Here is a 22,552-nt window from a genome sequence, read left to right as displayed (position 1 = left end):
TCTGGGATTGGTTGAAGTCTTGACTGTACCCTAACTTCTAAGCCTGCAAACTTCCAGATGACTTCACATTTTCTGATTTTCAGTCTGTTGAAGGCAGCTTTATTCTAAAGACAAGGAATTTTGGATCCATTCTGGGTACTTGTAAACAATCTGAAGTTCTGCAAAATTTTTTTTTTTTAATTTTTTTTTTTCAACGTTTATTTATTTTTGGGACAGAGAGAGACAGAGCATGAACGGGGGAGGGGCAGAGAGAGAGGGAGACACAGAATCGGAAACAGGCTCCAGGCTCTGAGCCATCAGCCCAGAGCCCGACGCGGGGCTCGAACTCACGGACTGTGAGATCGTGACCTGGCTGAAGTCGGACGCTTAACCGACTGCGCCACCCAGGCGCCCTGAGAAGTTCTGCAAAATTTTATAATTGATGGTGTCAGAGTTTTACAAGGTTCATTTACATCAAAATTATACCCTGATCTATATTCTATACTTGATACGATTTCCTTAAAGGTTATTCTACTTGTCTTAATATTTTCTCTGTTAAAGGAAAGAGTTTCAAATGCCGAACATTTTAACACTGAATAAACCAAATAAAAATGGATTCAGTTCTAACATCACGCTTTCATAAATATCTTCCATGTAGTTGTTAACATAGTACAGTACAAGCATCTGACAGTTTTAAAATAATCTTGCTAAGATTGTGTGCATATGCCTTAAAATTTTGTATTATTATTTTTTAATTTCCAGGGGTGATAGTCAGTTTTGTAGTCAAAAAGCAGCCATCTATTCATTGAATTTTACAGCAAACCCACCTCAAAGGATATTTAAACTTGTTGACCAGATTAATCCATCTATTTTCTGCATTCATATTACAAACTGTAAGTATTTGATGCTGATATACTTTGAGAAGCCCTGGAAATTTTTTCTTTAAAAAGTTCTTTTATGGAAAAAATGTCTCATTCAGTTAGATTTAAAGCATTCAGGTTATGGTTTGGCTCAGGTGTATCTTCTGAGGCCTTTTCACAGGCGACTGCAAAAACTTGATAGGCCTGTGGGCACGCATGTTTTCATTAAAACTAATGTGCTTATGTAGTTGTCTTTTGAAGTTACATACTTTATTTCACAGGTGTTTATAATATGTAGGCATGCGTAGGAATCTAGATTTATTTAGGTTGTGTGTATATTTATGTAGTTTTTTATTTTCTCCTGGTTTTTTAATGGTTGAAAATCAGGTTCAGCGTTGGTTTCAATTTCCTTTTTTCTCTTTTATTTTTACTAAGAATATTTGCATGAAAACAGGATCTTTATTTTTATCTGAGCATTGAGCTCAGATAGGGGTCTAGAGCCAAAAGTACATATAAGTGCAAAGTGTTATTAAGATATCCAAGATCAAAGACATATTTATGGTTTTATTGCTTAAACTTCATCATCTTTTCAGAACGTCTTTATATTTTGAGTTCGTTCCCTTGCAGTCGAAAACCAGGCGAATGCACTGTGATTGGTAATCTAAAGTAATGACTGGTCAGTTATTGTCGGGTCCTATGACGTAAGACCAGGCAACTGAGCATACCAGCCCATTTCCTCCTCTCTATTCCATACACAGCACATTGTTCTCCTGGGCGTTGGTTGGAGGTGGCTGCGTGATGGTAGAAACACAGTCTTTTGTCCCTGTCACCATCTGCAGAGAGCTGCAACTCAGAGGTTGATGCAGCCGGCTCCCCAGTCCGTGGGCTGCAGAAAGATTGATTATTATTGGCTTTTGTTGTGCTTCGCCTGCAGGCTTTACAAACCATTACTTCCACACTGTTAGAGAAACAGGCCGAATCTAGGGATCCTGTTTATTTAATAAGACTCGAGAAATTTTGGGTAAAGTAAATATGGAAAGAGACACTTTTTTTTTTCATATCAGCCTTTAAAAAAAAATTTAATGTTTATTTTTGAGAGAGAGCGAGCAAGCAAGCACGAGTGGGGGAGGGGCAGAGAGCAAGGGAGATACAGAGTCTGAAGCAGGCTCCAGGCTCTGAGCTGTCTGCACAGAGCCTAACACGGGGCTTGAACTCACGAACTGCAAGATCATGACCTGAGCCGAAGTTGGACACTTAACTGACTGAGCCACCCAGGCCCCCCTCACATCAGCCTTAATGCTACTTAAAAGTTGTTTCCAAAATATTATGTGTTATATATAATGCTCATATTATATTGTATGCTGACTTAAAATACTTTTTCTAAAAACAGATAAACCTGCATTATCATTTATTAATCCAGAAGTGCCTGATGAAAATAATTTTGATAAATTGATGGAAACATCTGATGGTTTTTCCTTGAATTCAGAATCAGAGATTTCTTTCACAATCCAGTCAGATGCTCCAGATACTGCAAAATATGAGGTGAATCAAGAACTTGATTAGGTCCATTCATCTTGTTGCAAACATCCTGTCCTTGTGAGTTAATTTTTCAGTATGTTATCAGCAAAACTGGTTTCCCTGAGACAGAGGGGAAAACTTCATGTTCATGCCTACAAATCAAAGATCACAAAGATTAAAATTGAGTAGTTGAATTCTAACATAAGGTTTTTTTATTCTTTAGTAAGCCTGCATTTTTCTCTGCAGAAATCTTTGTGCTTCTCCACCTCAAAAGACGCAGCAGAGTGTGTGAGTCATGCTGTTGGGGACACAGAGTGGATTAGTTGTGTGCCTGGTCCACTTCTCCAAGCTGTATTTAGTTTTACAGATTTTAGAAAAATGTGTGCTATTTTATATACTATATATATATACTATATATATATGTTATATATATACTAGTAAACTTTTCAATGTAATATACATTAACTTTGAATAAACTTCAGATTTTTTGGAAACATCTTAAAAGAGAAATATAAAAACATTCTGTGCTAATTCTAAAAGGTAAAAACATCGAGGTACATATGATGGAAAGGCCATAATGTCCATGAAAATACACATTGGAAATCACTGTTAATAGATCAGCGTATATTCCTGATTTTTAAATGCATCTATAAAAATATACATGTATAGTATTGTATGGAAGTAGGATTTGTAGTTATCTACATTGTTATGTAAGCTTCCTTTTTTATTCAGTGATAAATCTTACGCATCTTCCCATATCAATATAGAAATTACCATTTCTTGATCATTTTCCACATGCCAGGCACTGTGCAAAGCTTTCCAGACATTACTTCACACAACCCTGAAATAATGCGTCTTGTCCCCATTAACCGATGAGAAAAAGAAACTTCAGTCTAGGAAAGTAACTTATCAGAGCTACTGTCGGAGCTACAGTTCACTGATACAAAGTATACCCTCTGTGTATGTATCATCATTTATTGTTGAACCATTCCACTATTAACAGACATTTGTTTACGGTTTTTGCCATCATAAATAATCCATAAGGAACATTCTGATAGATACGTATATCTTTGTCTGATTAAATCCTTAGGATACATTCCTATAACTGGATTAACTTGGGCAAAATGAATGGAAGTTTAAAACCTCTGTCTCAGGTTGCCCTCCAGAAAGATTATAGGAGTTTCAACTCCCAGGCCCAGTGAAGGAGAGGGCTTGTTTCCCTAGATCCTTGTTGGCACCGAGATTCAAGAAAATTGGCTGTATGCCCAATAGCTGCAAATTTTGATTTGAATATTGGGGAAAAGTTTCACATGGTTTGGTTTGGGGAAAGAAGGCCTATCATTTTTATGATTTTGATGTATACCGTATCTGTTATTAAATAATTATTGCTAATAAAAAATAATTACCTGTCTCACTTCCGTTGCTGGCTACCCAGTTTCTGTCTGCATTGGAAGATGCTATGTCAACTTCTTATATACCTCTCTGGAGGAATTCTGTAATAAAAAAACAAAACAAAAACCCTGCAAATACAATAATGTTCACACACAGAGACATACATCCTTAAAAGAAAGGGATGGGGCACATGGGTGTAAGCTCCGTGTGGGCAGGGACTATATCTGTTTTTTGTTCATCACTGTGTTCCTGATGCCTGTAACTCTGTCTGGCACATAGTAGGTGTCTAGTAAGTGTTGAATGAATGCTTTTAATAGCACCATAATAGCTATTGGTTGGTCTGTTCACAGTATGGGGTTCGTCTACAGACTTCAGATTCATTCTTGAGATTTCCCTCTCCCCTTACGTCATCTCTCTGCACTGATGATAACTCTGCAGGTAAGACAGTGGGCAATTTTTTCTTTCTCTCTATAAACAGAGTTTGCTCTTAGTTTAAATTTATAGTAGTCATAATGGAACAGGCTTCATAACTAGAAATAGTCTATCTTTGAAAGAGGTCTCAAAGGTTATGCAGTTTAGATTCCCAACCAGTGCCCAAATCTTTTCTACCATGTGACTGCATGAGCACTTGTAGTGATGGGGAACTCACTACCTGAAACCAGCCCACCGTTGTTTAACCCTGCCAAGCTTGGGGGGAGTTCTTTCTTCACTGGAGCTAAAGTTTGTCAATAGCTAATGTTTATTAAACACTTACTTTGTGCTGGGTATTGTATTAAGTGCTTCCACGTGTTTTTCCATGAGGAAACTGAGGAACATTCAGCAGCCCATGCAGCTGCTTCCCATGGATCCTGCTTCTCCTTTCAGGAGCATCATAGACACTGTGGAGTCACCGTCCTGGCAGTGGGAGGCAGCAGACATGGCTCTCCAATCCTTAAGGCAGCATCACAGTGAAGAAGCTAGCTGAGTAGTGTATGGTCACATGTGGCCGAATGGAACATCATTTCGTACAGGAATAGAAGTGGATTCTGTTGAAAAGATGCTCAATCTTTCTCACAATAGGAACAGTGTAAATTAAAACCAAACTGAGATACCATTTCCATCCAGTGGATTGGCAAAGCTTAAGAAATTTAAGACTCTGGAGAGTCTTGATCTCCAGGCATTGATCTTACATACCTGGTGGGACCATAAATTGGTACAGCCTCTGTGAAGAGCAATTTAGCAGTATGTGTCAAAATTGCAGGTGAATATGCCCTTTGACCCACTGTTCTGCTTCTAGGAGTTGGTTCTACAGAATGTCTGGCCCACATGCAAAATTGTAGATCGCAGCATTGTTGGTGATGGCAAAGCCAGAGATAACTTAAGCGTCCATTAATGTGGAACTGGTTGAATAAATTGTGGCAGATCTATGATAGAATACTGATTATCCCTAAAAAACAAAGGAGAAATCTCTTCATATTCTGAGCTAGACTGAACTCCAAAATATATTGTTCAGTGAAAAAAAGTGAAGGGCAGAATATATAGCACATATTTGTTTCTAAAAGGGGAAAGGAATACTAAAAATACATATACCCACGCTTTTATTTGCGTAGAATATTTCCAGAAAGATACACAACAAACTTGACGCTGATCGTCTCTGGAGACAAGCAGTTGTTTCTGGTGGTGGCTGGGCCGGGGCAGGGATGGGGGGAAGGGGACAAGGGTTGGAGAGAGACTCTCAATATCCTTTTGTGCCTTTTGAATTGTGTGAATGTATAACCTATTCAAAACACAATTTCTTAAACCCTATTTGAAGCATGTTGTATATCTGTGTTATAACTTATTTTACGATTTTACTTAGATTACAGGTTTTTAGTTACCATTGGACAGTTGAAAAATTTCTTCTCTCTCTCTCTCTTTTTCCCCCCTTGGGAACGTTATGATTTCTAGCATTTCTGGTGAACCAAGCTGTTAAGTGCACCAGAAGGATAAATTTGGCACAGTGTGAAGAAATTGAAGCCCTGGGCATGGCTTATTACAGCAGCCCTAAAATTTTGAGGGTAAGAATTATTTTGAAGCGAAACTTATTCATCAGGTTTGTTTTCTGTTCTTTGCACTCTTTTTTTTTTTTATAAAATTTTTTAAAAGATTTATTTATTATTGAGAGACAGACACAGAGCGTGAGCAGAGGAGGGTCAGAGAGAGGGGGAGACACAGAATCAGAAGCAGGCTCCAGGCTCCAAGGTGTCAGCACAGAGCCCGATGTGGGGCTCGAACCCACGAACCGTGAGATCATGACCTGAGCTGAAGTTGGCTGCCCAACCAACTGAGCCACCCAGGTGCCTCATGTTCTTTGCGCTCTTTTGAAATAATGACAAGTATAGAAAAATTTCAGTACCTGATTGACAATTCAAGTTTAAATTTGTCTCCTCTGGTTCTTCAGTATACTGTTACCAAAGATATTGAAATAATCACTTAAAGTAATTTTTATTTTTACATAGCTCATATTTTGCTTTTAGTCATTGTGGGTTTTTTGTTTTTTTGTTTTTTGTTTTTTTTTTTTGCAGGGCGGGGGGCTCTCGCTCGTTTTCATGGTAACCGATAATGTCTGTCTCCTGAATAAAAAAAGACTTTATTTAAGAACTGAAAACTTTAGGGGCGCCTGGGTGGCGCAGTCGGTTAAGCGTCCGACTTCAGCCAGGTCACGATCTCGCAGTCCGTGAGTTCGAGCCCCGTGTCAGGCTCTGGGCTGATGGCTCAGAGCCTGGAACCTGTTTCCGATTCTGTGTCTCCCTCTCTCTGCCCCTCCCCCGTTCATGCTCTGTCTCTCTCTGTCCCAAAAATAAATAAACGTTGAAAAAAAAAAAAACTGAAAACTTTAGAAATTATAAAAACATCTTAATGTCTGTGGCAGAAATAATCACATTAGCACCAAAAAGATACCTCTCTGAGAAGCAGGCTGGAAAAGAATAGAAAATCCACGTTCTGGTTCACTGATGAAATAAGCAGGAAAAGACAGGTAGGAGATAGGATTTCTGGAGAAGGGGAAGAGGTCACGGTGTTATCGAGGCCCCTTCTTTCTGGTTGCAGTGACCAAAGCTGGGAGGGAGTCAATAAGAGAGGCCACTGGCCCACTTGGTGGATGGCATGGAGGGTTGTGAGAGGTAAAAGTTATTTTCAATAATGAAAAACCATATGATTGCTGTGAACCCTCACCTCCTGATTTCCTTATTTTGGGGGGAATGGGAAGGGAGGAGGGTGGTCCATGACATCAGTATTCATCTGGGCTGCGGTTTTCAGAACCAAGTTTAAGCTTTTACTCTCCCATCCCTTTCCCTCTTCCCCTTTCCTCATAAGTCAGCCATGTAGATCTTTGAATTCTTGCAGGTATTTGACCTCTCATGGTGGTGCTGGAAGTAGCCCCTCAAGCGTGCAGTCTCCGCGCTCTCAGCCCAGGCCTCCCCAAACATGTCTACTCAGCCCCCACCCCTAAGTTCCCTTTGGCCTGGTAGGGTGTCTTATGATGAAAAGTGAGGTTGGGGGAGACGGGGATGGAGAGTGAAGGGAGGTCGAGGCCTTCGGAAGAGTACTCTGCTGTGTTGGGGACGCAGGAGCTCACCATTGAGTAGTTTGGGCTAAAGGCAGGAAGAGCAGTTAGGAGGCTGTGGAATCACCTGGGCCGGTGACAGTGGCCTTCCAGTGAGGACAGGTGCAGGAGGGTGACCTAGGAGGGTAGGAGCCACATCTCCCCCACAGTACTGTGTCACTGGTGACCATGTAGAAAGTACGTAAAGATTACAGTGAAGCATGGAGGCTTCCAGAGACCAGCTCTGTCAGGCTGTTCCATTAAGCTTCCAGTCTAAAAGAAATGAATATAGAAGGAAGACAAAGTTACCTTTGGATTAGGAGACAGATGTAAAAATATGTAGGTGGCAAGTCTTGATTAAGGAAACTGTTTTCTTCTTTGTGAAGTCTGTGATAAGTTGAATATATCCTTTAACCTGCGGTCTGAAAAAGCAATAGAAATGTTTCTTTCCATTGTACTTAACAAAATTTGTTGTTTCTTTTTGTTTAGGTGCCTGGTTTAAGAACAAAGGCAGAGGTAAGAGTATTTCTTGGTGGAAAGTAAGATAGATTGTAATATATGGTCTTATTTCTGAGCCCTTTGAAATGAATACACTTATGATTAGAAGGGTACCTTACTGCCAATAACAAAAACATTTGCCAAAAGGCAAACAGAAATGAAATAGGGAAACTCCTTAGTAGAGGACCTTTTTGTAATTACAGATTTTGAAAATCTGTAAAATTTTGAAAAATACAAAATTTTCAAAACCCCCGTTTTCATAGTTTGCACTTTTTCATATTTAAATGGTTTAGCTATGTTATTGACAATGGGTTCACACCCATTGGCTTCTGTGCTTTCCAGGCATCCCTTTAGGTCTTCTTGGTCTCCTGTCAGGAGAGCTGGTTAGCTACCAGGATGCCGTCTGTCCATCTGTCTGGGGTAGAAGGTAGAAACAGTGAATGGTCCTGTGAATGTCCACACTTGTGTAGGAGCTGAACCCTCTTGGTATAGCTTCAGGGGTTGAAGTATGGGTGTCGATTCTGTCCGACCCCACTCCAGAGGCTCTGTCAGGCTGTGGTCGAGAGGCCAAGGTCTTCTCGTGGGTATGTTAGAGCAAAGGAACACCGATCTACCCCTTATTTTTGGGTCTGCACCCTGTGCCTGTGAATACAGTTCGCAAGGAGGACCAAGTTGATGGCCTTGTCATGGTCTCCCACCAAAGCTCATGGAATTGGTTGACCTTGGTTCAAAATTCAACTTCACCATTATTTTCTCATATGACATATGCCTCACTCTCCCCAGTTGTTGAGCAGATGGTAAGTGTGTGCCCCAGAGAAGGTGTAAGGCTTGAGTGGGAGAATGCACATAGGTACTCTGCACAGTGTCTGGTGCCCAGGGAGCACTTGGGACAGTGATACCTACTGTAATTGATTTCGTTAAGTCTCTAGACACAAATGTGTTTGAGGTAGACATTTGAAAGGAAATAGTCATGTGATTTTGGACTTCACACTTCTGTGTGTAGGCCTGGATTTCCTCATCTGTGAAGGTGTTTTCAAACTTGTTCAGAGTTTTTCAAATGTGATCTTAAGCAGAACTCTCCCTACTGTGTTAAGTTGGATTGAATCCAAAGCCCCTGGTTGGAGCAGGGGTGGGGCCCAGAGCTCTCCACCTGCCTGGCCTCCCCATCTCTCTCCTGTTTAGTCCTTCTGAGGAACCTATGGCTCCCAGGAACCCAGTTTGAAAACCATACAATAGACTAGCTTTCAAATACCTCAAATCAAAGTGCTTTGATTCTACCATTCAAAACGTGAACGGTCTGTGGGGACAGCGATCCTGTCCATCTTGTTCATGACATATCCATAGTAGTAAGCTGGTGCCTAGTATGTACTAGGTACTCAGTGGGTTACGTGTTAATTGAATCAGTGCCTAGGGGATTGGTTCAATCAAGCAGGGAAGACCTAGTGTGAGGATGATGGGTGTTATGGGAAGGGGCGTGCTGTGTGCTGAACACTGTTCTCATTCCTATGCACGTCTGAAGTCCATTAGTCTGTTAGTCTCAGCAGTCCTGGGAGTAGGGCCTGTTGTCACTCCCTGGCACATGAGTTACAGAGCAGTTGAATTAGCTTGCTCAAGGCTGCCCAGTGGGGAAGTGGCAGAGCTGGGATAGGAATCTCCAAAGACCTAACTCTCAACCACAACACTGGACAAGCTATACTGTGTGCCAGGCCCCCAGTTACAAGCTTCACACACATTCCTTCTCTGCCTCCTATGGCCATGCAGTCAGGAAGTGGCACTGGGACTTAGAACTCAGATTTGTGTGATACCAAAGCTTGTGCTCTAAAGGACAAATATATCAACTAATATCAGAGATTGTTTATAAAGATTTTTAAAAAGCAACTTCCAAGATTTGTTAGAGGATCAGGAGTATAAAAATTGGATCTAGGCTCCCCGTTAAGTGCAGCCTGTTAGGCTTGCCTGGAATCGTTGTTAATATCTATTGAACCATCAATGAAAGATTAAGTTACGGCACTATATTTCCACCGTTACGTACGCTTTAGTTCTTTGCCACAGGGTAGCTTGGGGGTGGGATAGGACTGAATAGGACATTCAGGAAACCAGAGTAGCCCCACCATTTTCATTCTGTGACTATTCCAGTGGCTGTTGCCAGACCAGTCTTTCCAAAGCTTGTCTAACCTGGGCCCTTCGGTTTTTGCCAACTACGTCTGTATACCACTGGAATGGCTCCATCACAGGCTGGTGTGGAAGGGTGTGCGCTTTCTTAGAACCCAGGATTCGTGCTGAACCAGGGATCAGTAGGTTCAGATAAAGAGATCCAGAGTTGTCTTTTGAGGATGTAAACCGAAGAGTTCATTAACTCATAGCAAGGGACTCCCTATGTAGGTCTTACGTGGATTGGTGGGCTTGTTATGCAGAGGGTGTTGTGGTGCTTGGTGGTGCCCTTTTGCCACTGTTGTCACATGACAGCTTGTCTTTGCTTCCAAACCCTGTCACGTTCCTAGAGGTTTGACTTATAAGGACAGTTACAGGTCCTTTTGGTCATGGGAGCAGATGTGTAACAACTACTTATTTATCTATAAAATGACAGCTTAAATACCTAGTAATTTTGAATTATAAACAGCATGGTACATGATTGAGGGCAAAGTTCAAAGCAATATAAACAACTAGATACAAGTTAGATTCCTTCCTAAACAGTGATTTCTGAGTACTGACATTTAAAGCAAACATCAGATTTGTCACATGGTATGAAGAGGCCCAACTCCCTAGAGGGTTGAGCCATTTAAAGGATTGCTTGCTGCTTGTTGTTCTGCTGGCTGTGGCCATAAATGAAAAATGTCCTTTATTTTTTAAAACAATGTTATTTATTTTGAGGGAGGGAGAGAGAGAGGAGCACGCAAGCAGGGGAGGGGCAGAGAGAGAGAGAGGGAGAGAGAGAATCCCAAGCAGGTTCCATGCTGTCAGCGTCCAGAGCCCGACACGGGGTTTGAACCGACACATGGTGAGATCATGACCTGAACCAAAGTCACGCGTCGGACACTCCACCGACTGAGCACCCAGGTGCCCCATGAAAAATGTCCTTTAGGGGCGCCTGGGTGGCGCAGTCGGTTAAGCGTCCGACTTCAGCCAGGTCACGATCTCGCGGTCCGTGAGTTCGAGCCCCGCGTCAGGCTCTGGGCTGATGGCTCGGAGCCTAGAGCCTGTTTCCGATTCTGTGTCTCCCTCTCTCTCTCTGCCCCTCCCCCGTTCATGCTCTGTCTCTCTCTGTCCCAAAAATAAATAAAAAACGTTGAAAAAAAAAAAATTTAAAAAAAAAATAAAAAAAAAAAAAAAGAAAAATGTCCTTTAATAGCATTGGGTTAAGCAGAGCTTCCTGATTCTGCTTGAAAGATTTATCTGTCTCTGTTTTCTCTTACCATGATCCCACCACTGTGTGTGTGTGTGTGTGTGTGTGTGTGTGTGTAAGGGTGTGTGTAGAAGTTGGGTGTGAAGTGGGCCAAGGGTATATTCAGGGAGGGTGTGGGGGTATAGGGAGCTTTGTTCTGGGACTGTGCAGAATGTGCTCGTGTGTACAGAATGAGTGCATTTATCGGTAGGAGCTGTGCTCTGGAGGTGAATATATGTGAATGTGAGATACAATTCACATACCATAAAACTCACCATTTTTAAGTGTGTGGTTTGTGCAGTTTTTAGTATATTCACAAGGTTGTGTAACCATCACCACTACCTAATTCCAGAACATTTTTTAATTAATTTAAAATGTTTATTTTTGAGAGTGAGAGAGAGAGAGTGAGCGTGCGCGCGCATGTTGCGGAGGGGCAAAGAGAGAGGAGACGGGATCCGAAGCAGGCTCCAGCAAGCCCGAAGTGGAGCTGGAACTAACGAAATGTGAGATCGTGACATGAGCTGAAGTCAGACGTTCAACCAACTGAGCCACCCAGAACATTTTCATCACCTCAGAAAGAACCCCTGTGCTCATTAGCAGGCACTCCTCATTCTTCTCTAATCCTCTCCGTCAACCCCTAGGCAACCACTAATCTACTTTCTGTCACTGTGGATTTGCCTGTTCTGGACATTTCCGATAAATGGGATCATGTAATATGTGACCTTTTGTGTCTGGCTTCTTTCACTTAGCATCATGTTTTCAAGATTCATCTATGTTGTGGAATGAATCAGCACTTCATTCCATTTTATGGATGAATAATATTCTTTTGTATGGCCATACTACATTTTTCCATTTATCAGTTGATGGATCATTGCATTGTTTTCAGTTTTTGGCTGTTAGGAATGCTGCTGTGAACATTTGTGTACAAGTTTTTGTGTGAACATAGATTTTCGGAGATAACCACTTTGAAAGATTTGGTAATATCCTTCTCTAGTATTTTCTGTGTAAATATATCTACATATAAGCAAATGTATTTTTGCAAGTGTGGAACTATAATATGCATACTGTTGTGTGGCATGCTTTTCCCTGCTTGGCAGTCTGTCGGCGGAGTTTGTCTCCAGTTTTTCGTTACTGTAACCGATTCATCTCTATTGGACGGTGTCCTCAGTGAGCCATCTCCTTTACTTGGCAGATCCCTATCACTGTTCAGTCCATCCTCATGGAGTCTCTGAATAAAACGCTAGCCCGACTGGAGGACACAGATGTACTGAACCAGACTCTTGTTGAGGCTGGGGACGTTAAAATCTGCACTAACGTTGTTCTTGAGGTAGGTGCCCAGTTTGGCTTTGAAAGCAGAGTCTGTGTGGCAGACTCAGGCTGCATGGCCCCGAGGGAGGACCTGGACGCCCTTCAGAGGGGGCTCTGGCCCATTCTGATGTGTTGGTTTTCTTGGCTTGCCCTCCTGCTTGCCTTCATGCTCTGTCATCAGAGGATGCTTCTTTAGGGTCTCTGAAAGCATCACGTGTGGTTTTTCTCCACAAACCTAGTGACTTTCAAGAATATACCAAAATTTGTCGTTGCTGTTGTTTTACCACATTTCCCCTGCGGAGATGGACTGATCACGATCTGCTCAAACCTGCTGATTTGGAATACACGTAACTCGGTACAGAGAGGCTCAGATGACGCTGTCAGCTGGGGGTGGTGAGGCAACTCGTCCTGAAGTCTGATGAGCCAGGACAGAAAAGCTTCCATGAATAGAGAAATGGGAAAGGACTTGCCTTCTATATGTATTTTGAATTATTAATACAGCTACAGAAATGCAGCAGGAACAGGTGGATTTGGAGTATCGTTTTGTTTTCAGGTCAGGTACAGCCTCACATATACAGATGCAGGGGAAATAACCAAAGCTGATCTCTCTCTCCTTCTGGGGACAGTGAGCAGTGCAATGCTTCCACTTGAGCAAAAGTTTGAAATTCGTTTCATTCAGGTAGGTTTGATCAATTTTGTACACATATTTAATTGCAAATAAAAAGAAACCATAACTTCTTAGGGGAAAAGGTATCCCAATTTAGAAGTATTACCATCTATCCATTTGTACTAAACGAAGGGTTTATGTCGCATGTGTTTGTGAGGAAATCAGGCAGAGTCCTTGTATCTTATCCTTTCTGGGAGTAAGATTTTCTTCCATGTGAGCTTGTTCTTTTATAGAATGATCTACTCCTACACTAAGCAGATATATTTATAGTTCTGAGTAGGGGGGAGGAATTCTTTTATTGGTTGGAAATCCTAGATTTCACTGTTGAAAGCATTTTATTTTCACCCTATTTCCTTATTAAATTAAGAATTATTTGGGGGCATTTCTTCTTTGTCTTTCAGCAAAATACAAAGCCGGTTCCTCTCAGTGGAAACCCTGGTTATGTTGTAGGGCTCCCATTAGCTGCTGGATTTCAGCCTCAGAAGGGATATCCTTTTTGGTTCTGTAGACAAGGTTGATTTCCCTGTCCACTTGTGTGTGTCGCTCTTGTCTTTATTGCTGAGGGTCCTGTGAGCTGGAGACTAGTTCTGGCCAGGACTTCTCTGGTTGGCTCTGTTGGGTGGCGGGTCTGGCCGCAGAGCACGTGAGGTACGTGGGGTGGTTGGGGGTGAAACAGCGTGACCCTGGAAAACGTGTTTTATAGTGAAAATCTTAAGACAGAAAAGTTGACAGACTTTTAGATATATTTAATTGCATACTTAAACAGAGACTCTTTTTTTTTTTTTTTAATTTTTTTTTTTCAACGTTTATTTTTATTTTTGGGACAGAGAGAGACAGAGCATGAACAGGCGAGGGGCAGAGAGAGAGGGAGACACAGAATCAGAAACAGGCTCTAGGCTCTGAGCCATCAGCCCAGAGCCTGACGCGGGGCTCGAACTCCCGGACCGCGAGATCATGACCTGGCTGAAGTCGGACGCTTAACCGACTGCGCCACCCAGGCGCCCCAAACAGAGACTCTTAAACACATTTAGTGATTTTGAAAAATTGGAAATATTTTAAAGGAGGAACGGTTTCTGAGGATTTTCCTTCTGAGGATCTCCTAATCAAGGAGAATAGAACCGTTTTTTGCTCTGTCCCAGGAAATAACTGTCAGAATCGCAGATGCCTAGAGAAGGGATATTTGGGTTTCACTTCATGTCACACATGTGTCACTGTCTCCTGAAAATCGGACTGCTTTTGTACTGGGTGATTGTCCCTTAACTTTCTGTGAATATCTGGGATTATTCAGACCATGAACAGATATGGACAACTTACTATTCTTCGAAGCACAGCGGAGAAAGACTGCTTAGCACTCGAGGGGATCCGGACCCCAGTGTTATTTGGTTATGATATGCAATCTGGCTGTAAGCTAAGGTAAGAGAGAAACTTGTTTCTTTTGGAACTTGTGTTGATCAGAAAACAAGACATTCCTACTCTTCCCCCATCTCAGTCGAACCTCCCCATCAGCCTGCAAGCGCATGTGAAAGCCACAGTGTGACCTGTTGGCACTAGTGACAGTACCTTTGTTTTCTAATTTTAGTTTTCACAGCCATACACCATTTGTCATGATTCAAAGGAAAATTGTTTAGATCATTTTTCTTATCAGATGTGGCAGAGTAAAAATCTCAAGGCTTTTAGAGATTTGGTTTTAAGGTTGCATACATAGCATCTGAGTTCACAACAAAAAAAAAAAAACAAAAAACAAAAAAAGCTGTCCCTGAAAGTCCTTTCTATATTTCTGAAATTTAATTTACATAGTGCAACAAGCCCATTGAGAGGAAGCCTGCATGTGATCTCTCTGTTTTTACCATGTTAACATCAAACATACATATAACGTAAAATGTCAGCTCCGCGTGGCTTACCCTCATTTCCCCCCTCTGCAGGCAATCTCTTGAAGTTCCTATACCTGAGTTTTTGGAAACTTACTCCCAAATCTGTGAATAACCTTTATGTAATGCTGCTTCTTGATATTTTGGTCTTATGAATTATTGAGTCCCCACTATGGAAGACCAAGATTTGGCTCTTACCCCTTTCTTCTCCTACCCTACACTTCCCATCCCTACCTCCCCTCAGGGTAATTATAGCATTGTTTTGGTTAGACCAACACATTCCATTTTTGGTTCTGATCACTTTAGACCAGTATTTCTCTGAGGGAGTTTCAGGGACTACATTTCCACAAGAGTCAGTAGGGGTATGTCTGTGGTCCAATCAATATGTTTGAGCAACACCAAACTAAATTTAAAAACATGATTCCTTACTGTAAGGAGAGCCTCTAATATGCCAGTGTGCTTGAGGAGGGATGTGGGCATGCAATATTTCCCAAACTTTTGGCCATGGAAACTCTGCTTGTACAGAGCTAACCGAGGTTTCTCAGAGTTAGAGACGGTTTGGCTTCTGTCAAATGATGGGTTTGGAGTGAGAAAATAAAAATAAACTGGAGAGGGCACGTGTGTTGTTGAGCCGGTGAAAACTGTTGGAATGAACAACAGCCTCATTGCATCAACCTCTTCTTCCTTCCCACGAGACTGACCAAAGCCATCACGTGTCAGCTTGCAGTGCAGAAAGTGAAGAGCCTCCTGAAGGGCCATGGCTTCCCGGATTATGTGGCCCCTTTTGGAAATTCCCGGGCCCAGGATGTGCTGGACTGGGTACCCATCCACTTCATCACCCAGGCGCCCCACATGAAGGTAAAGGGGAAGTGGAAGGCCGCCCCTGCGCGCGAGTGGTCTCTCCTATTCCCACTGCTCCCCCTCCCCCGTGGGGAGATAGGGGAGCTGTTAAGGAGATGGATGGCTCTGGGCCGGAGCCCAGGCTTTGCTGTCAGATGGGCCTGGGTCTTGAAAACTGTTTTTGCCCCTCATTAGCGCTCTTGCCCTTGAGGGTTTGAGCCTGTTTCCTCATCTGTGAAACGGAGTGAGGGCTACAGTGTCAGCCACACGGGGTGGTGGAGTTAAATGAGGGACATTCGTGGTGCCTAGTAGCCGCTCCAAACGCGGAAACTACCACCCATCACCATCCTGACTTCCTACGATCACTGCTGGTGTGACATGAGGCATCGTGACAGGACAGGGGAGTATGACATGGACTGTCAGAAAGAGAGACTCCTCCTGTCCACATCGCTGTCCCATCTCTCGTTCCCTGGTCTATAAAGGCAGCCCACACGTGAGAGCTTTCAGTTCCAAAGTTCCCTGAAGAGTTTAATGGAACTTGACATGCTACAGAGAGGTTCCTGATCACATGTGATTGCTCTGCCCACCTTTTTCTTTTGTCTCAGCCGTCAGAGCGTGGGCTGGTCCCCATCACCGGAGGCGTGCTCTCCATCTTCTCCTTTAATTGCCCAGCGTTTGCTTGTGGCAGCTTCTCGGGCCTCTCATTATCTGCTTAGCGTATTTATAGCATGGGGACAATGGGGCTGAGGACTAGCTCTCTAGCTCTGATCCGGCCCTCCTCCTGAGTCCCCGGCAGAGACCCATGATTACTCAGTCCCTGCTGTTCAGCTGCTATGTCTTGGCTCGGGTCTGCCACCTCGGAGCGAGGCAAATTGCTTCTGGCTTCTGGCGGTTGGGTTGAGACATCCAGTTATTAGGACCCCTCAGAGGGGAAAACAGGTTGGGAGGAGAGGCAGTGCAGACATTAGCGTTTTCAGGGTTTTGCTGGTCCAGGGAGCTCAGAGAGCCTGGAGTGGGTTTTGTACTCCCCTTCCAGGAAACTCCAGTAGCAGACATGAGAGCTTGTGCTAATAAGCTCAGTTTCTGCCAGTGGTGTATCGCATCTTCTAATAACAGGATAGTCACAGGGATTTTTTTGCCTGCAAACTTCTTAAAAGGCAGTTCCAAGCTAAGGAGTTCCACCAGTGCCTTTTTGGCAGGCACCAAATTTAGCAGGCTTGGTAGCTTTTCGTGCCCTAAAGAGGCGTATTTTTAAAAACTTGTTATTGTGGGGAAAATGTCAAACACACACACAGAAGTCGAGTATTACAATGGAATCCCTTCTACCGGTCAAGCAGCTTCAGTGGTTATCACATTTGCCAACAAACCAGATGTAAAGGCAAGAAAAAGGTTGGGAGGCTGCTGGCCTGTTCTGCCCGGGGGCAGAGGCCTCAGGAGGTGCAACTGTGGGAGCAATGCTCTCAGTCCACAGGAGACTTAGTATCTTTGACAACTTACAGACTCATTTCTTTTTTTTTTTTTTTAATTTTTTTTTTTTAACGTTTATTTATTTTTGAGACAGGGAGAGACAGAGCATGAACGGGGGAGGGTCAGAGAGAGGGAGACACAGAATCTGAAACAGGCTCCAGGCTCTGAGCGGTCAGCACAGAGCCCGATGCGGGGCTCGAACTCACAGACCGTGAGATCATGACCTGAGCCGAAGTCGGACGCTTAACCGACTGAGCCACCCAGGCGCCCCTTACAGACTCATTTCTATACGTTCCTGTGTAACACCTTGATCGCCAACTGATGAGATTAAATAAACGGAAAGAGAGCAACTGCATTTCTTCCAGGTGTGTTTTAACGTGATCTGCAATTAGGTTTAATTTCTGTGAATAACCCCATCCTCTCTTCTCTCCCCACCCAATGCCAGTTTCTCCCCTAAAGAATCCCTGAGCTGAAGTTGGGGCATTTGAAGCCCCGTGTTCCAGTTTGGTGTTGGGATCTCCACAACTTCCCAATAATGGCTGGTCTTTCTAGAAACGGGAGAGCACGGAAAAATGATGCTTTAGGTGTTAAAATATTTTTGGAGCACTGAGTACTTTAAAATATGTGCTCTCAGCTGTTTTCGTCTGACTTCTAGAGTCTATTCACTCTCTTGTTCAGAACATTTTGTAATATGCGAAACATTTTATAATTAAAACTGAACTGCAGATTAAGTTTGACATGAGGTTGTGTAATGTTCAGACTGGTGAATGGCATTTTGTTTTGCAGGATTCCTGCCAGCTCCCAGTGGCTTTGGTTATAGAAGTGAAGTGGACAAAGTACGGATCCTTACTGAACCCACAGGCTAAAATAGTTAATGTCACTGCAAATCTAATTGCATCCTCATTTCCTGAGGTACGTCTAACTTGAGTAGAAAGGTATTGGTTAAGGGGCCCCTGGGTGGCTTGGATGGGCGTCAAGACTCTTGATTTCAGCTCAGGTCACGATCCCAGGGTCATGGGATTGAGCCCTGTGTTGGGCTCCACGCTGAGTATGGAGCCTGCTTAAGATTCTCTCTCCTTTTGCCCCTCCCACACTTTTCTCAAAATAAACAAACTTAAAAAAATCAAGGTATTGGTTAAGATGTAAGTCCAGACAAAACTCAAGTGTGATAATAAAATTTATTCTGTGAAAAAATTATTGAAATTTAAACACTTTAGCAGTCATTTAGTTAGAAAATTCTGACAACAGTTGAATTCACATTAGCGTTCTTGTTTAGATTTGATCCTTAAAATTCATTGAAAATTGAGTTGCGATTGACATTGATGGGTTAGGACAACCTGGGTAATAGTGGTATCTTTCATCCAAGTTAGTGGCTGATGGGCCCTCCGCATACCTGTGAGATGCACTGACCACGATCACGTGCGGAAAAGAACGCAACATGTCCCATCTTTGTTAGCACGCTGGAAGGCAGGGCTTGCATCGCTCTTTTTATTACAGACTAACTCAGGAAATGAAAGAACGGTTCTTATTTCCACTGCGGTTACTTTTGTGGATGTGTCTGCACCTGCAGAGGCGGGCTTCAGGGCTCGGCCAACCATCAATGCCAAGCTGCCGTTTAATTTCTTCTTCCCCTTTGTTTGACGTAAGTTTTTAATCAAGGAAATGACACCACACCTCTAGAATCAAGTGCTGTGGGGCGTGGGCTCCCTTGGAGACCTCCTGTGGTGTTACACCTCTGACCTGTGGGGTTGCCCTCAAACCACACATCTCCTCTCTCCGCTCACTTCCCTCCTTTTTCCTTTTGGAAATTCTACTTAGTGTGACCTTAGAATGGGGCACCGTCTGGTCTTGGTGATTTCCAGTACTGTCGGCACATAGGTCACGTGTGGAAAGCAAATTGCAGCTTTGGGAAGATGGTACAGGGGACAGACCCTGAAGTAGCTCAGGCATCGAGGGTTCATCCAGTGTATTCATCCTCTGCTTCAACATGACTTATTTTAAAAATACTCATTGTTTGTAGTCCAGGTTTTCTTTCCTTTACTGGTCCCGTGGAAACGAATACAAAAATAGCAAAATTGTACAAAATCATGCAAGTAGAGCACAGGGCCTCATGAGGGGATCTTTCCCCGGTGTCACCTTCATTACATGGAGTCTTGGGTCTAATTGCTATTTTGGTGGCAGGCACTGGAGCTCTCCAACGGGTGGTTGTACGGAATACCACAGAGCAGTTCCTATCAGTTGATGCTGGAAAGAATAGAGTAGGAGGTCCCGAGGGAGGGAGTTGCTTTTATACATTAATTGCACAGTAATTGAGAAAAAAGTTGTCAGGTGGTGGAACTGGGTAGAGCCAGTTAGAAGCTAGATGCGGCAGAGGAGGGGCTGGGTACCTGAGGACAACCTCCCTGGAGGAATATGCACCAAGAGGAGCTGTTGAGAACAGCTTGGGAAGAGAAGACGTTCTAGAATGGGCTGGTAGCTAAGGTAGCTTTCTTTTTTCCTTTGTCTTTCAGAATGCCCATATGAAAGAAGGCACTGGTTCCTCAATATACACGCGAAATGTGAAAAGTACACTGATGAGATAAAATTTTATATACAACTAGTAGTTGTCCAGCTTCGTTCATTTTCAAGCAAAAGTGTCAACATGAGAGAATATAGTTTATGATACATGGTGACGTGGAGTGAGGACGGGATGGGAAGCTCTTGGTCACACCAAGAAAGGAAGGGCAAGCCTTTCCCCCGCCTTCCCCCTCCCCCTACCACCTGCCCACCCCGGAATCCAAGCTGGGTGGAGGTGAGGCAAAGGCATCGAACCAAACCTCTCCCCGAAACGGGCCCAGGAGAGGCAGCTGTCTTTCTCTCAGAGACACAAGCCCGTGGAAGCGGGGTCTTCTCTTTGGGGTGGAGCAGGTGCGCATCTAGTTGACCTCACCAAGAAGTCCGTGCTGTCTCAAGAGCTTGTTAAGTCTTTCAATTTCTTGTTCCTGTCATTACAAAAGCAGACAAACAAGTCAGTTTACCTTCTGAGCCTCCCCAGAGATGTGGCGAGCATTCAGTGGGTCCCCCGGATGCACAGCCGAATGAATGCTACGCTCCTACTGGAGTCTGCCAGTGGAGCCTGCCTCAGTCAGATGGGGTCCAGTGGGCGACTCCAGTGACAGGAGGTACTCAGAGGAGGGACACCTGACATAGCTCTGGGGAAGGAGGCGATGCCTAACCTGAGTCTGAAAGAACAAGGAAGACTTAGTCGAGGGCTGTGTCCGAGCAAGGGCCTGGCAGGGAGAAGTGCAGAACTGAAGGCAGACAGGTGGCATTTTCCCAAGACTGTGGTCTTACCTTCTCAGAGCAGCTGAATTCAAGGTGTTGGATCTTGGCGGCCAACTGTATATTCATCTGTTTTAACCTCAATAGTTGACGTTCTGAACGTGTCTTAACGGAGATAATTATTCCTGTAAGATAATTAAGGGTCTCAGTGATATAGGTTTCTAGTTTAACCACTTGGAAAAAGCCCTGTATTATTTATAAATGTGTCCAGCTGGTGACAGCACGGTCAGTCCCTTAAAGACATCAGAACTAGGAGGGTCAGAGTTTATCTCTGAGCTACTCAGTACCCAGGTGCTCCCCAAATGAATATTCTTAAGGAACTTTAATCAGACCTGAACTGGTTCCTAAAGATTTCCCTTTAGCCCACATGGGCTAAGAAGTCCTTAATAGTCCCTGACCACGTGAGTGTTAAGCTCCTTAACACAGAGTGTGTTCATGACGGTGTGGCTTATTAGCACTCTACACAAAAGCCACGAAAGTACAAGGCTGGAAATGCTCAAGCTTGGCCTTGGAATTGTCATTGTCCTGACTTTCCGCCTCTCACAGCTATGGCCAATTCAGCTATCAGGCCATCAACAAAGCCTTGGCTGACAGGGGGGTCATCGGCCTTATCTGGTGGCTCCCAAATGCCCATGCCACAGTGGGGACATGACCTCAAAAGACTGTGCAGCAACTGGGGATGCTCTGTGCCTTCCAACTAAGAGTGACCATGTGTGGACTCAGTAGCCATAGGTCGGGGAGCACTGGGCCCCGGTCCCCAGCATTCTTGATTGTCTGAATCCAGTTGAAGCTTGTGTTGCTTTCTCAGACCTTTCATGTCCTGCCCCTAAATTTGATAGCGATGCAATAGTGCGCATTATTAGGCAGTCCTGTGCCCTGCTACCATTTGGACCAAGAAAATGAACAGAGCTCAGGCTTTTGGTTTTATCTGTAAAAGCACATCTCACAATGGTGTGATAGGAGAGTAATGGGTAGTAACTATTCCGGAGTCGTTCATAGTTTGTAATGGTTGATCCATTTCAATTGTGCTAACCTTTGCACAGAGTATTTCTGTTTGATGAATGGAATAATCAGCATACGCATATTCAGTAAAGTGGAAAACTTCCTTTATTTCCTTTGATGGAGCCCAAATTAATTTTTTTTTTAATGTCTGCTTATTTTGTGAGAGAGAATGGGAGAGAGTCCCAAGCAAGTATCCTTGCTGTCAGTGCAGAGCCTGACACAGGGCTCAATCTCACAAACCGTGAGATCATGACCTGAGCCGAAATCAAGAGTCGGATGTTTAACCCACTCAGCCCCCCAAGTGAATATTCTTAATAAACTTTAATCAGATCTGAACTGGCTCCTAAAGCTTGTGGGAGCCTGCAGTGCCCACAGGCAGAGCCTCGCATCGGAGCAGATGTGACCCCTCACCGCCAGCACGGAAGGCCGGGGTGGGACTCGTTGCTGCCCAGTGAAGGAGCTGCACATCCTAGGACGGGCCTGCCTCACTCTCCTGGCATTGACCTACAGTCTGTCGGGCTGGACGCTTGTCTAGGGATTCCCAAGCCTGTCTGGACGCCCAGGTCACCTGGTAGCACTTCAAAAACAGACACCCCACGAGGGTCCACCCAGACGTCGCATCAGACTCTCCAGTGAAAAAACAAGAGCCCTGAAGGGGATTCTGGTGCGGTGGGTCTACAGACAGGCTTCAGAACAACCCTGACTCGTTCAGGGAGAGCTGAACCAGTTGGTGATCACTGTGTCCACCCAATAACAGCACAAACATGGCTTCTCTGAAACAGCCTCCCTGCACCAACAGGGTATGTATGAGGAATATGGTAGAGCATTCTTTCCCCAAGCGTGTTCTCTAGAGCCAAAGTCTGCGTCATGTTAAGAGGTGTTATCTGC

General features: G+C 43.7%; 2 protein-coding genes across 7 annotated transcripts in view; one reads left to right on the top strand and one right to left on the bottom strand.

Annotated features, from left to right (window-relative positions):
- Positions 1-19,901, top strand: part of TCTN1 (tectonic family member 1) — a 29,798-nt gene extending 9,897 nt beyond the window's left edge. For both annotated transcript variants that reach the window (XM_030336408.1, XM_030336409.1), the window contains exons 3-14: positions 742-872; positions 2,230-2,381; positions 4,100-4,187; positions 5,676-5,785; positions 7,801-7,827; positions 12,384-12,518; positions 13,053-13,178; positions 13,568-13,653; positions 14,439-14,579; positions 15,730-15,892; positions 18,128-18,253; positions 18,839-19,901. In XM_030336408.1, the coding sequence (XP_030192268.1) occupies positions 742-872; positions 2,230-2,381; positions 4,100-4,187; positions 5,676-5,785; positions 7,801-7,827; positions 12,384-12,518; positions 13,053-13,178; positions 13,568-13,653; positions 14,439-14,579; positions 15,730-15,892; positions 18,128-18,253; positions 18,839-18,982 (1,429 nt within the window). In that variant the 3' untranslated portion in view covers positions 18,983-19,901. The remainder of the gene's footprint in view (positions 1-741; positions 873-2,229; positions 2,382-4,099; positions 4,188-5,675; positions 5,786-7,800; positions 7,828-12,383; positions 12,519-13,052; positions 13,179-13,567; positions 13,654-14,438; positions 14,580-15,729; positions 15,893-18,127; positions 18,254-18,838) is intronic.
- The window catches only part of HVCN1 (hydrogen voltage gated channel 1), a 37,453-nt gene continuing 33,401 nt past the window's right edge, over positions 18,501-22,552 (bottom strand). For all 5 annotated transcript variants that reach the window (XM_030336413.2, XM_030336414.1, XM_030336415.1 and 2 more), the window contains 2 exons: positions 20,675-20,787; positions 18,501-20,322 (listed from right to left, as the gene is read on the bottom strand). In XM_030336413.2, the coding sequence (XP_030192273.1) occupies positions 20,257-20,322; positions 20,675-20,787 (179 nt within the window). In that variant the 3' untranslated portion in view covers positions 18,501-20,256. The remainder of the gene's footprint in view (positions 20,323-20,674; positions 20,788-22,552) is intronic.

This window comes from Lynx canadensis, chromosome D3 (assembly GCF_007474595.2).
Source record: "Lynx canadensis isolate LIC74 chromosome D3, mLynCan4.pri.v2, whole genome shotgun sequence".
Lineage (NCBI taxonomy): Eukaryota > Metazoa > Chordata > Mammalia > Carnivora > Felidae > Lynx > Lynx canadensis.
The sequence above is the reverse complement of the archived record's forward strand: the minus strand, read 5'-3'. Positions and strand labels throughout refer to the sequence as shown.